This window comes from Acomys minous (assembly GCF_964271855.1).
Source record: "Acomys minous genome assembly, chromosome: 11".
Classification (NCBI taxonomy): Eukaryota; Metazoa; Chordata; class Mammalia; order Rodentia; family Muridae; genus Acomys; species Acomys minous.
In genome coordinates this window covers 55,588,081-55,603,597 of record NC_140492.1, presented here as the reverse complement: position 1 = coordinate 55,603,597, position 15,517 = coordinate 55,588,081, and the positions used below count along the sequence as shown (strand labels likewise).

At 43.0% G+C, this 15,517-nt stretch overlaps 1 protein-coding gene across 1 annotated transcript; it reads left to right on the top strand.

Moving 5' to 3' along the window:
* The first annotated feature begins 1,129 nt into the window (after positions 1-1,129).
* On the top strand, positions 1,130-7,720 carry LOC311608157 (cystatin-A-like). Its single transcript, XM_084800484.1, has 3 exons — positions 1,130-1,360; positions 5,886-5,987; positions 7,422-7,720. The coding sequence occupies exons 1-3, from the start codon at positions 1,277-1,279 to the stop codon at positions 7,548-7,550; spliced, it is 315 nt and encodes a 104-aa protein (XP_084656610.1). The 5' UTR covers positions 1,130-1,276; the 3' UTR covers positions 7,551-7,720.
* The last annotated feature ends 7,797 nt before the right edge of the window (positions 7,721-15,517 follow it).

Sequence of the window (15,517 nt, the reverse complement as noted above, 5' to 3'; positions counted from 1 at the left end):
CAGAATCTGGAAACAATGTGCATGACTCTCAGTGAAGAATGGATAAAGAAGTTGTGGTCCATTCACACAGTGGAATACTACTCCATTAAACACAAAGAAAGCTTGAAATTTGCAAGCAAAAGGATGGAACTAGAAAAGATCATCCTGAGTGAGGTAACTCAGAGCCAGAAAGACACTCAGGGTAAATACTCACTTATAAGCGGATATTAGCCACACAATACAGGATAACCAGAGTACAATCCACAGACCTAAAGAGGGTAAGGAACAAGGAGCACCCCAGGGAGGATGCTTAATTCTCATTCAGAAGGACAAATAGAACAGACGCCAGAGGTGCTTGAAGAGAGGGAACAGGACGGATGACTGTTGACCATAATAAAATAATCGAGATCTATATTTCTATCACTCAGAACTGAACATGTCTGCCCTTTTCCCGCTCTCTATGGTGGAATCGCCCCAGTGGGCAGGCATTGGTTGGCAGCAAGCCTCTGTCCCTTTGCTGTGACCTATTCTCAGTTTCCCTAGCACTTCCCTCTTGGCATTCAGTAATTTGAAAGAGCAGCCCTACCTTTTAAGTGGTTGGGCTGGTAACTGATAGATTACCTACTGACTGCAATCCCAGCACTCTGCAGGAGAGTCAGAAGTCCAAGGCTCATGGTGAGTTCCAGGCCAGCCTAGGCTACATGAAATCCATTCTTAAAACAAAACAAAACAAAACAAAACAAAACAAAACAAAGCAAAACCAAGAAAATCAACAGCAGCAGAAGAAATGAAGATGTTTGGCATTTTATTCTTTGTGTTTGGGGATAAACATTTAGAAACTACAAGTAAAAGCCCTCTGTGGACAGTGTTATGGTTTTTATCAAGTTGGGCGGATTCTAAGCAACCAGCCTTGACATTATTAAGTATTCTCTCTTTAAAGAACTTTTTAAAGTTTAACATATTTGGGAACTCTGGTTACACAACTCCTTCCTTTCATGACTCAACAAGATGAAACAGTTGGCACAGAGAGATCAGGGAGGAGCCAATACCACACCCACTCCCCCAACTCATTTGCATATGCCACGCCCACTTCCTTAATTCCCTAAACACCCCCACCCCCACCCTCACTCATTTCCCCTCAACTTCACTCAGCTTTTCCTCCAAGGCTGGCAATCAGACTCGCCTGAGGCCATACTTTGTGGGGGTAATGCATTACATAGGAGGAGCTTATGGGCACCTTTAAAACCCTGAGTCTCCCTGCTTGCCTGATCATTGCTTCTCAGCATCCTGCCCAGCAATGGAGACAGCCCCCCTAAAGGCTCGTGGAGGCTTATCAGAGGCCAGACCTGCCACATCAGAAATCCAGGAGATTGCTGACAAGGTGAGTCGATGCACTTCAGGATAAAGCTTGATCCCGAATCAAGCTTTCCTAACTTGACTCATGATTTGGCCCTGTGTTGAGTGTGTGTGGAATCACAGAAACCAGGAATGTGTGGGATTTATTCAGACTTGCATACAGCTGACAGTGGAACACTAAACCTTTCAGTGAAATTCTGGCACTCCAAGAGTAAAGTCGGCCAAATCGCACTGTTTACTGCAGCCTCAGTCTCCCAGTTTGCTGAAGGTGAATTCATACTGGATTGTCTCTAAACCTTTTACTTTCATGTGTGATCCCAGGAGTGAATCCATGTATGGATGGAGTGTTGCAGTTTGACAAGTTGAAGCCAACGGCATCTAAGGTTTTAAGGATGCCTGTGTTGACTCTGGGATGCTATGCCCACCACACCATCACAGTCAATAGAACTCAATGTTTTTTAGCAAGTCAATACATCTTGCTTAGCTATCATCTATGTAATCAAAATGTACTGTGTTGCATGTTTTATAAAGGAGAAATACATGCAAATTGTAGGTGTAAGTTTGTAATCTGTCATCTTATTTTCACACATCCTTTTGTTTACCGCCCTGAGACATTGCATCCTCCTGTCAGAAAAGATCAGCTTGGTTGTTTGTTTGTTTGAGACATGGTCTTGCTGCTGTGTAGTTGTGGCTTGCCTAGCAATTATGTAACCCAGGCTGGCCTCAAACACATGCTAATCCTCCTGCCTCAACTTCTAAGTTCTGGGATTATAGGCACATACTACCATGCTAGGCACCATTTGCTTCTATGAGCCAAAGAAATAGGAGCCTTCATCCTTAAGACACTGAACATTCTAGATGGGGGTTCACAAGCCTAAAATTCAGTGACCAGATAATTAAGGCTAAATAGTTCTCACTCATGGCTTTATTTCTCTAAATATCTAGGGGCACTTTATTTTTATCTTCATTAGAAACCTCACATCAAGTTGGTGTCCTCCAACTTGAATGTGCACGTGAGTCCCCTGTTGCTCTAGATAAAACACAGGTCTGACTGAGGAGAGCCAGACAGGCCTGCAGGTCCACAGTTCTTCCAGGCTCTCACGCTCTGTGGTTGCTCCTCCCCATGGCTTTGCTTTCCTGTTGGACCAGATACACAGCCTCACAGGAGGCCTGGGAGAGATAGGTTTAAAATAATATATATATATATATATATATATATATATATATATATATATATATATATATATATATATATATGTCCTCCATTTCATTTGTAAAAAAAAAAAAAGAGGTAAAGGACTAGCTAAAATAATGTGCAGAAAAATCATCTCCAAAACCAATATGCATAGATGAGACAAAGTTGCTGTGTGTGAAAGGTACCTAAAAATTCCCAGAGATGTCCCAGGAAGCAGAGCTGTAGAGGATAGACATGGGAATATAGTTATTGCATATACAGAAGATAGAGCAAATTTTAGTGATTTCTAGTAGTCTAGATAATCACCTGGTATTCTAGAATAATTGTTCCTTTTTTAAAGGTTTCTTTCTTTATTATTTATATAATATCATGCCTGCATGTATGACAGCAGGCCAGATGAGGACATTAGATCTCATTACAGATGGTTGTGAGCCACCATGGGGTTGCTGGGAATTGAACTCAGGACCTTTGGAAGAACAGCCAGTGCTCTTAACCGCTGAGGCATCTCTCTAGCCCATTTGTTTTGTTTATTTTTTTTTTTTGAAATGGGGATCTTGTTGTTCCTCAGAGTGATCCCAACCTCACAGGTTAAAGTAACTTTCCTGCCACTAGCCTCCCAAGTACCTGGGACTACAGCAGTGTGCCATCCTGCCTGGGTAGAATAATTCTTACATATAATATTTTCACTAGGTCCTTAAGAAATTCATATATACATACAATGTTTTTAGATCATATGATTTTTAAAATTTAAGAAGCTACCAGAAGAGCTTACCTTGCTAATGACGCCATCTGTGGGCCACATCTCCAGTAATAAAATTAATTTAGAAGTATGCTCTTGCCACTTTCAGAGAAGTAGAATGAAAAATGGATGTTAACCAAGTTACTTCACCAGGGGAAGGAACTTTGCTGTTTCAAAACCGTTGACTTTCACCCCACACTCACATGATCTTCAAAGCCCTGGAGCAGCAAGAAAACATTATACCTATACTTAGACAATGACAATAAGACCCAAAATGCTTGCAGAGTCACCCAGCTAAGAAACTGGCCTGTCCTTTCCACTGCACAGCCTCACCTCTTCCCCTACTTCCCAAAGGCCCATCATCACCCAGGTCCATGGAATCCCACATTAAGGATGTGAATCTGTCTCACCACAAAGGGAGAGAGGCTGCATCTTCCACAGTGCTTGTGGCACCAGTGCTTATAAGATTACAACTATGGTATTTGAAGTCAATTGTCTCATGGAAAATTCCAGACCTTGGTCTAAATACACAAGTACAATGAAGCAAATTCAAATGGGATCCATTCATTGGAGAGATAGAAATTAGAACTCAGTCTGCAGACACCTTTGGAAATAGTTCTCACAGTCAACTGAGGCACCAGCAGAGAAGGGTTGAGAACATCTCCCCACCGAGGGAAGGATTCAGGGGGCCTTGAGAGAACTCTGGTGCCCTGGAGGCCTGACTGAAGTTGGCTGTGTTTACATGCTTCAGCAGAGAGCAGGAGCCAACTTCTCAGTGGAGCACGTATCTTGAAGACAGAGTTAGTTTCCTCCCAGGGACAGGAAAAGGTTGACGGGGTTGAACCCATTATTAAGGTCACTGGAAACCAGCAGACACTGCCTGAAGGACAGGAACAGAAGTGAAAAGATGGAGCCTGGGAGTCGGGGAGGTTGAGGCTGAGCCGTGGAGGGCAGGGCTAAGCCTAAGCAAGAGACTCATATGGCTCAGCTGTGTATTCGGTTGCTAATGGCTGGCATTGGCATTGTGAGGGCAGGACTGAGTCAGGAGACCAGGGCCTGATGGATGTGTATGACCAGCAGCTAGCCCACCCCAGCCTTCCCCTCAGCATCCTCCATCCTGAGCTGCTGCCCCTTCTCAGCCCTGGAGCTTGGCTGCTAGCAGAAATGGACCCCAAGTGATCACAGTGGACTCTAGCATGTCGGGTCTAGCTGAGCACCTCAAGAAGGGTGGCACAGAACACTGAGGAAACGTTTCTACACTGAGTGTGAGACTAACTCCTTTCTGCAGTGCCAGCACCTAGCTTCTTCCATCCCCTGCCACAGACAGAAGGATGGCGCCCTAACAGCATCTGCATTTAGTCCCTGGGACCTGTGAGTATCCTGTAGCCTCACAGGGCAACAACAGTTTTCAGACGTGGTCAGATAGAAACAGGAAGATGATGAGCCCACAGCACTCACAGCGTCTGTATGAGAACTGGTTGCACATGCTATATTTTGGTTTGTAAATGGATTTTAAGGGGATTAGATGTGAAACTCTTAAGCTGTCTTATGTGTACGCTAGAACTGATTAACTACATCAATACATTGTGAATGGAAGCAGGCTTCATCCTCCATGACAGAGAAAGGAGTTACAGCCAGGCATGGTGGCACAGGCCTTTAATCCCAGCTCTTGGGAGGCAAAGGCAGGATGATCCCTGAGTGTAAGGAGTGCCTGGTGGACAGAGTTGAGGTCCAGGATATCCAGGGCTACACAGAGAAACCCTGCAGGATGGGGGAACAGTGAGAGACAACTGGAAACCTTTGTAGACACCTTAGTGATACTAGTTCATGGTAATGTTTTTGGTTCTAGAATGGGTGTGGTGGGTGTGCAAGATGGAGACATTAGGGGAAACTACCACTGCTCTAAATCAGTGCAATATGTTATTTTCACCATGGACTGTGCAATCAGTTTAAAACAATAAGTAGTAATTACTGCTGTCTTGCTTCTATTTACTAGTCAAGGATCCATGTAATTTTTGGAGCCTTCCATTGCAAACTGTTTTTCCTTTTGTATTTAGTGTGTGTGTGTGTGTGTGTGTGTGTGTGTGTGTGTGTGTGTGTGTATGTGTGTGTGCAGACCACAGGACAACTTGCAGAAGTTCCTTCTCTCCTTCCACCTGGTGGGTCCCTGAGAAGGAAGTCAGGTTGTCATGCTTTCTTGTTGGCAAGTGACTTTACCTGCTGAGCTATTGGGCTGTCCTAAATTATGACTGTTTCATAATTCCACAGTTATCTGATATTAATCCAGCCCCATGCAATATAATTTGACTTTTAAACTTGTGTTATGTTCTTATAGTGTGTTCTGTGGGAGGAAAAAAGAAGTGTATCTTCTTTAATTTGTGGTTTTTTTTTTTTTTTACTTTTACTGTGGGGGATTCATATAGAAAGCTCCAAGCTGCTCTTGAACGACATCCTCCTGCCTCAGACCTCCAAGTTTTGGCATTAGAGGCTTGAGCTGTCACTGGGAGGCTCATCAGCACCTCTGAGGATCCTCAGCAATATGAGGTTCCCAGATTGGTAAGTCAACACAGCTGAGTCAACACAGCTCTAACATTGTCTCCCCTTTCTCTTCATAAGGTCAGAGCACAGCTCGAAGAGAAAACCAATGAGAAATATGAAAACTATGAAGCTGTCGAGTATAAATTGCAAGTCGTCGCTGGATCAAATTACTTTATTAAGGTTAGAACCCAGCCTTGGTTTAGCACTGCCGCCATGTTTCCAGCTGCCCAGATGGTACCTTCGGTTCTATCAGTTGTCTTTCATTAAGACACCTGCAAGAGCCGGGCGTGGTGGCACACGCCTTTAATCCCAGCACTCGGGAGGCAGAGGCGGGCGGATCGCTGTGAGTTCGAGGCCAGCCTGGTCTACAAAGTGAGTCCAGGACAGCCAAGGTTATACAGAGAGACTCTGTCTCGAAAAACCAAAGACACCTGCAAGAAGAAGATCCCAAATCCAACAAAAGATAGGCTACTTCCGTTGTTTTTCCCTGTGAATATAGGAAGCTTTCTTACGTGGTTCTTAATTTCTAGAAATGTACAGAAAAAGATGGTAACCGCTCAGGCCTTGGTTTGCTGCCATGGCTATTTCTTCTGTTAGGTGGATGGGGAGGCTACATATTAGGGTAGAGAGTTGACCAGTTAAATGCACTTAAAGGACTTCAGTTATTAGTGGAAAGAATAACTCAAGCCACTTTCATCTTTTAAATAAGTGGTTACTTATATAATGTAAATAATTCTTTTTAGAAAATTATTTCTGTATTTGAGTGCTCTGTCTACATGTATGTCTGCATACTAGAAGAGGGCATCAGCCCATGATAGATGGCTATGAGCGAGCAGTCAGAGAGCTGACTCCTCTGGTCTCTGAGGACATTTGTGTGTGTGTACTCATACACAGTCACACGTGAATACACATAATTTTTAAAATTAAACAACTTTATAGCATATTAAAAATTAAAATATTAAGCTCTAAGAGAAGAGCTATTTGGATATTCTTATGACCTCAAGGGAACCAATTCAAAACTCAGCTGTGGATAATAAGTAGGAGCTGGGTTTCTCTCTGTGTATGAAACAAGGACGATCCTGGCTCCACAGAGAACAGACACTCAAGTGCCTTTACCTACCCTGCGTTGTCACTGGACCAAAACACAGGTGCCCTCTGCTCCTGTTCCAGGCATCGTGGAAAGAAAACGTAACTCTGGAGTGAGATTTGTGACCCTATGTTAATGAAAAGCATAATAATGAGCTCACAGCCGTCTCTCCCTGCAGCTCCAGGGCAGCTGACACACTCTTCTTACATCTTCCAGGCATCGCATCCACACGATGCACTTACACACGAGCAGGCAAGACATCCACACAAATACGTGGAATAAAATTTTTTTCTAAAACATGTTAAAAATAAGTCTAGAAAATATGCATCCTGCTATACTGTTAGTGGCTCTTTCGCTTAACAGAAGGGTTGATGGGAGCTCTGTTCGTGGTTGGTGCCTTGGGCCAGAAATGAGGACAGCTTCCCACAGCAAATCTTTATAAGAAAGGCCTGCAGTACAATGGAGATCCATGTGAATAATGTTCCTTTCTTCCTTTCTGTCTTCCTTCCTCCTTTTATGTCTTTCAGGTCGATGTAGGAGGTGGTCGTTACCTGCACATGAAAGTCTTCAGAGGTCTTTCTGGACAAAATGACGATTTTGAACTTAGTGGTTACCAAGTTAACAAAACCAAGGATGATGAGCTGACCTACATCTAAGCAGCAAATTCTAAAGTGACCTGCTTCCTCTCATTGTAAAGAGCTGCCGCCATCAGTAAAGAACCATTCTTCAAATAACTGCTTTTTCCCCAATCTTACTCATGTATTGTATTGACCTTTACCCTCTAGACAATATTTCAAAATATAGAGTGTTTCATGAATTTGCAAAAGGCTGTGCTAATCTCTGTATCATTCCAACTTTATTATATACCCTGCCGAAGAGATCACATTGTTAATGGTTTGGAGTAGAAATCTCACAATAAAGGATCCTGACTAGAACAATTATAAAAACTAAGGCTCAGGTGCAATTGGATACAAGTAAGTACTGCTCCACCCTCATGGCAGGTGCAAGTGGAGGTCAGGCAAGCACACTCCTTGTTTCCTGTGGTTCTCCAGAAAACAGATGTTGTAGGACTTTGCAGCCTAAGGTCACAGCTGTTCATTTCTGGATGGCTCTCTGAGCTTGGTGCAAAATGAAGGACTCCTTCGCCCCTGCAAGGCCTCCTATTCTCTGTCTGACTTTATCTGAAGATGGTCTCCAGGCACAGATGCCTGACCCTAGCTGGAGTATGGCCTTTGACACACTTCTCTGCAAACACCTTCCCCCTGCCAAACATAGGATAAAAAAGTACTGTGTTCCTTTCCATATGACAGAACTGTGTTGCCAGGTGCAAGCACACAGTGGGCACCTGTTAGGTGATGCCCCAGCTACTGTCCCTGCCCTACGAATTCCCCTCACCTCCCTTGAATAGAGTTGAGCTGTCTCACTGCAGCTGTTCCTGGAAGTCATTCCATGATACTCACGGGAAATCTGCACCCTACTCCCCACTTCTGCTCCCCTTTCCTCATGGGCCTGTGGCCAAGGACTTCAGTGGAAGAGGAGCTCCACACCCAGCGTGTCATCTCTGCTTTCACATTTGAAAATTACATGGCTACTTTACAAGATGTGCTTTGAAATAATCCTAAACTTACAGAAGAGCTGCACTTTCCCCTCCCTACTCTCCTCTCACACTTGAGAGTTAGTTGCAGTGATTTCCCAACAACAACAAATTCCTCCCGGCACTCACTAGTGCAAATAGCTGTGCAGACAACAAGGACATTCTCCTGCACAGGCAAAAAAAAAAAAAACAAACAAACCAAAAAAACAAACAAACAAAAAAAACCAACAACAACAATCAAGATTAGACACTGATGCCATGTTAATGTCCTGTCCCCAGATGCCATTCCAGTTTCTCAAATTGTTGCCATAATGTCCTTTATTAGAAAAGGTCCAGTCCAGAGTCATGTGTTCCATCTAATTTCTGTCTTCTTTTCAAAATGTTATTTCATTGTATTTGTGTGTGTGTGTGCTCGCCACAGCCCACTTGTCAGAAGACAACTTGAGGAAATCAGTTCCCTCTTTCTACCATGTGGGTCCAAGGCCCAGACTGAGGTAGTTAGGTTTGGTCATAAATGCCCTTACCCACTGAGCCATCTCACCAGTCCATTAAATACTTTTATGGAATAACTTTTATGCTATACATACCATGCAATTCACATGTTTCAATTGTTCTGTTCAGGGACTTTTAGTATATTCACAAATGTGTGCAAACACTACCATGTCCATTTCACAAGATTTTCCACACCAACCAAGAGACCCCTACAGCTGTCAATCCTCCAGGCTCCTCCCTCTCCCCTCACTCCTCACTGCTAAGCAGCCGTTACATCCTTTTCTGGCTGGATTTGCCTATGCTTGACATTACATATGTATGTACGTGTGTATACACACATATGGAATCATTTCTTGGAACATTTGTAAATGGCTTTTCTATGGTAACAGTTTTCAATGTTTATCCATGTAATGTCATTTTATTTCTTTTTTGATAGTTTGTAGGGCAGTTTGTATCATAGTCTATAAATACATATGTAATTAATATATTTGTGTACTATATTTGATTTGCTTGTTTGTGTGTGTGTTTGAGACAGATCGATGCTATGTAGCCTGGGTTGGCCTTCAATTCAATATGTAGCCCAAGTCAGCCTCTGAATCATGATCCTCCTGCCTCAGCACACTTAGCGTGAGATTGCAGACACTTTACCTGGCCCACATTTTCATAATTTTTATTATATTTGAAAATTATAGCTACATATATGAAGTATAAAGTGATGGTCCCATTCTGAATGCAGTGTGGGATACTTAAATCAAGCAAGTTAATCCTTGTGTCACCTTGTGTCACTTAAATACTCAATATTTTTAATGACAACATATTAAAATTCCTTTGATATTTTACTGCAGAGATCTCAAGTATTAGCTAGATCCAATGCTTTGCACAGTGCTTTCACCAACAGTTCGTTCCTCTACTAGAGGAAACTCCATACAGTTTTCTGCAACATTCCCTCCCCCTGTACAGTGTCCCCTCCTCTCCAGCCTTATCAGTACTTACTGTGTGAGGTGGCACCTCACTGCCATTTTACCTAGCGGCTTTAAGCATAATTTTCATGTCGCTGTCAGCCCATGCACAGGGCCAGCTATTCGGTTCTTTTGCGCATTCCCTCAGTGGGATGTTTGTTTTCTGGAGGATTGAGCTCCTTATACATTTTGCAAATTAGTCATTTATCCGGGTGCATCTTATAAAGATTTTCCCTCAACCCATAGATGCCTGACACCATGTGGAACTGTTTTCCTGTGCTCCCATTTGTGCAGTGTTTCTGTGGCCTGTGTTTCTGGGGGGCACATCTAAACAACACCCCCAGGCCAATGCTGTCACCCCTGAGTATTTTCTCTAGGTGCTTTTTTGTTTCACTGGGTTTTGTTGTCGTTTCGTTTTGTTTTAAATTTGAGAAGGGGCCTCATTAAGTTACCCAGGCTGCATCTGAATTCACTCTGTAGCCAGCTGGTTTTGGACTTTCAATCCTCCTCAGCCTTCCAAGTAGTGGGGACTGCTTGCTTGTGCCACCAGGCCTGACAGATATTTAAATTTTGACTGATATTAAGTTTAGAAATATTCTTGGGTGATCAGACCATTTAAACATTAGTGTTTCCATCGCATGCACAAAATAGTATCTTTTTCCTTCTATCTCTTTCAGTTTTGATATTAGTTTTAGAAGTTCAGGTGCCCTTACCTCCCTGACCAAATATAGTCTTAAGGGTAAGGGTTCGGTGGGGGCAGGAAGCTGTTACAGTGAGACTTTTCTTTTAATTTATCTTCCTGAGAGGCCATTGCTAGTGTGAGAAACACTACTGGTGGTTGTTTTGTTGTTGTTTTCTTTTGGTTTGGTTTGGTTTTTCGAGACAGGGTTTGTCTCTGTAGCCTTGGCTGTCCTGGGCATGCTTTGTAGAGCAGGCTAGCCTCGAACTCATGGAGATCTGGCTGCCTCTGCCCCACAAGTGCTGGGATGAAAAGCGTGCTCCACCACCGCCCAGCCTTGCTGTTTTGCCTGCGGGTGGCTTGGACATCACTCTGTAGACAAGGCTAGTTTGATGTAATTAAGTGGTGAGGCCATCAGGGCTGAGATGTTATGTCCTATTTCTGAATCAATCTCCAGCCATTTCTTTATTCACATGTACATATTTCCTATTCTTTTTATCCTTTGGTGTCGCGAGGGTGTACGTATCTGGAATTCCTCCTGGGTTCTATGTGGGACATAAGTTGTTCATAATAACATTTTACAATGCTTCGTATTTCTATGGTAGCTGCTGTAATGTCTCCATTTTGATGTAGTTCTCAATTTTGTGTTCAGTGTAGGCAAAGCATGATTTACTGTTCAATCTTTTGAAACACTGAGTCTGTTGTTCATGTTTTCTGTCTTTTTATGCCCTGGTTCCTATCTTTCCCCTTCCGGTTGTTAACGCATGCGCAGCTTGACCCTTCCTACTCCAGTCCCAACACTAGGCAGCTCATTTGCGATCTTTGGGTTGTGAGCCGTACTGTGATCCTTGTTGCTCCTGGAGCGGCACATGCTCCGTCCTGCACGTTTCAGTGTGCTCTTTCTCAGTGTTTGCTGCCTTCGTTTTTAGGTTCTTTCAAAAGCCGTTTATTGATCTCTTAGTTGTTCTGGCATATTACCTAATTGTTCTGTGCTTGTGGATTTCCAAATTCTTCTTAGTAGAGATTTCTCATTTTACAAATTTGTGATGTTAAGAAAAATGTCAGCAGGGGCTGGGGGCACTGGAGAGAGATGGCTTAGTGGTTAAGAGTCTTCCAGAGGTCCTGAGTTCAATTCCCAGCAACGACATGGTGGCTCACAACCATCTATAATGAGATCAGATGCCCTCTTCTGGTGTTCAAGGCTACATGTAGACAGAACTCATATACATAAAATAAACTTTTTTTTAAATTAGGAAGATAATACTAAAATAAAAAATTATATTTACATGTCTTCCTCATCTATCTGTCTTTTTCAGTTGCTAGACTTGTCTTATGGTCTGCTGTAGGACAATCCGGACAGTGTTCTGTTTATTTTGTTAGGTCGATTTGGTCAATAGTGTCAAGTCCAGAGTTTTTTTTTTTATTGATTTTGTCTGGATAATCTGTCCAATACTGAAAATGGTATATGGAAGTCCCTTACTGGTAATTTATGGTATTTCTTTTGTTGATGCTGTTTTGAGACAGGGTCTCATTACAGCCTGTGCTGATCTGGAACTTATGATCCTCCTGCCTCTACCTTCTGCATGCTGGACAGTGGTGTGCCACCAGCCCCAGTACTGCACCATTTCTCTATTTTGATCGATCCAATCTTTTAACATCTGCTTTAATTATTTAAGTGCTACACTGTTGGTGGCAACAGCTATTGTGTCCTCTTGACAAAGTGAGCTCCTCATTAGGACGTTTATGGCCTCTTTTGCCACTTTAAATCTCAAGCCCCTCTGTCTGACGCAGGGCTTAGCACCACCATTCTTACGTTGCGTTCTTGTGGAATGCCTTCTTCTGTCCTTTTAGTCTCACTCTTATGCGCCCTTAAGAGACCACAACGGCTACAACATATATTATAGTTGGATCTTGGTTTTTGATCCACTCATTCACTGTCTTTTCATTGGAGAATATAAGGCCCTTACATTCAGTGTAATTCCTGACAGTACTGACTTACATGGCTGTTTTCTGGTTGTTCTGTAGACGTCTACAAAGAAGGTGGAGGCTATGAGAACAGGGCAGTCAGTGCCGTTAGCACTGTAGAAGACATTGAGAAATCTCCCTGTAAGCTTCTGCGTCTACTTCAAAACTTTGATTGCTCTCCAGGCTACAAGGAAAGTAGCAATGAAAATAATTTCATGGTTGGGGTCACCACAACATTAGGGTCTCAGCATTAGGGACGTTGAGAACCACTGACCTAGAAGTACAGAACTACAAACTTCTATAACACTGAAGTTGATGAAAACAGAAAATATGGTAAGATCAATAAATAGGTAATGTAAAAATGATACACCCTAAACCCTTACTAATTAAAGTCCCAGAGGCTAAGGAGATGGTTCAGCTGCAAGTGTTTGCTCTGGGCTGGAGAGATGTCTCAGAGGTTAAGAGCACTGTCAGTTCTTCCTAAAGGTCCTGAATTCAATTCCCAGCAACCACATAGTGGATCACAGCCTTCTAAAATATGATCTGATTTTTTATTCTGCCCTGTGGGTGTACATGCAGGCAGAGCACTGTATACATAATAGTAAATATATAAATCTTTTTAAAAAAAGAAAATGTTTGCTCTACAAGAAGAAAGCCTGTTTGATTCCCAGCTGGGGATATGAAGGCAGGAGCCTAGGGCTTGCTGGCAGCCCATCTATGTGAATCAGTGATCTGCTAAGCATTGTGGCACAGGCCTGTAGTCCCAGCCCTCAGGAGGCAGAGGCAGGCAGATCTCTTAGTTCAAGGCCAGCCAGGTCTACATGTAGGTCTAAGACAGCCAAGGCTACACAGAAAAACCCTGTCTCAGAAAAAAAACAAAAAGCAAAAAACAAAAAGCAAGCCGCAGGATGGTAGCTAATTACAACCCTTTGGATGCAGCTGGTCTGGCTTACAGCAGGAAAGGAAGTCAGGGAGACTGCAGCAGCGAGAAGACTGAATACACCCCTGCCAGAGTGAAGATGGAAGGGGCCATGTGTTGGGAAATGCAGGTGGCCTTCAGTAGAATGGTACTGCACAGGCAGCAAGCACACAGGGACTTCACTTCTACAATCTACTAGTCTAAATTCTGCCACCAGGCTCAGTGAACTCAAGCTTGACTTTCAGGGTGCAGACAAAAGCCAGGCTCACTCTAAGCTGCCTCTCAGCTTTCAAATCCCGAGTCCAGTCTAACCTGTGTGGACTTTGGAAGCATAGGACGGTGACACGGCAAATATTAATAGTACGACACTAAGCAGTTGACCTGTGATGGTCTGTTCTGCGGCCACAGAAAGCTGATGCCTCACAGTGCAGTGCTGTTTCCCTGGAGGAACCCTCTATTCACAGCAGGGCTCTTGTTTTATAGTCACTTATCTCTTTCCCTTTTCTAAAGCGTATGCTTCCCTTCGGTATCCATGGAAAACCGTCTAGAAAACAATCCCAATCTAAATTAGTTTTGTATGTAAAAACAGGTAAATGCTCTTTTCTTGAGACAGGGTATCTTGGTGTAGCTTTGGCTGTCATATGTAGACCAGCTGGCCTTGAACTCAGAGATCCGCATGCCTCTGTCTCCCAAGTATTGAGATTAAAGGTGTGCTCCACCACAGCCTGGTTGAAGATAGATGTTTGTGAGACAGATTCTCACTATATATCCCAGGATGACCTCAAACTTGTAACACTCCCATCTCAGCCTCCCAAGGTAACAGGATTACAGGCACGCTGTCACCTCACTCACCTTTAAAAAGAAAAATCAGAGAGTTTGGATAGGAACCAGCTGATTGTGTCATTTATCTTTTTCCCTTTATTTTTATAAGTACGGGTATTTAGCCTGCATGTTGTCTGTGTGCCACATGTGTGCCTGGTGCCCGTAAAGGCAGAGTATATCAGATCCCTTGGGACTAGAGTTTTACATAGTTATGAACTGCCATGTGGGTAGTGGGACCAAACTTTCCCTCTTAAGAGCATCCAGGGCTCTTAGCCACTGACCATCTCAAACCCACAAAGAGAAACTCATCTCTGACCAGAAAGAGCCACATCTATAGCAATGATTTTTAAAATTCAAGTAGGTAAATGACATGGAAATGGCAAACTCTTAGAAAACTGATGTCTCAACTTGCAAATCCACCAAATATATATGTACACCAGTCAGAAAATATTTTAATAGTTACAAAACATTTTTTTTACAGAATCAGTATAAAATAGCAATTGATTATTTTATAATTATGAGAATTAGACTTGAGGTCTTGGCTAAATGGGACTGGACCAAGCACAGAACTTGGCCTGCGGGCCCAGACACCATCCTCGGAAGTCCACGCTGCTGACATCTGTCATGCTTAGCTGATGAGATGATGGAGTCTCTTTAAAAAAACCTCTCTACTCATTCTTTGGAGGCTTGAAGTGAATTCGGCAGCGCTCATTAAACACCTAAGATATTCAAACAGAAACAAAAGTCATACAGTCATCTTACATAAATCAGGCCTCGCTATAAATTCAGATCAACAGATCTAGGTCAACAGGCTCAGGGAAAAGGAAGTTTCTTTAGCACACCAAATTCAGCATGATGTGCACCTTGGTGACATTCACTAGACAATTTCAGCGCCCAATTGCTGGCTAGACCTGTCTTCTGCTAAATTACGTGAATTTATGTATTTCTTGTTTTGTTCACCTTGTGTCCTAAAATTTGAAACAACATGGGCTGGAGAGATGGCTCAGAGGTTAAGGGCACTGACTGCTCCTCCTTAGGCCCTGAGTTCAATTCCCAGCAGCCACATGGCAGCTCACAACCATCTATAATGTGATCTAATGCCCTCTTCTGGCCTGCAGGTGTATGTGCAGGCAGAGCACTGTATACATATAATAAAAAAATCTTTAAAAAATCGAAACAACATATAAATGTCA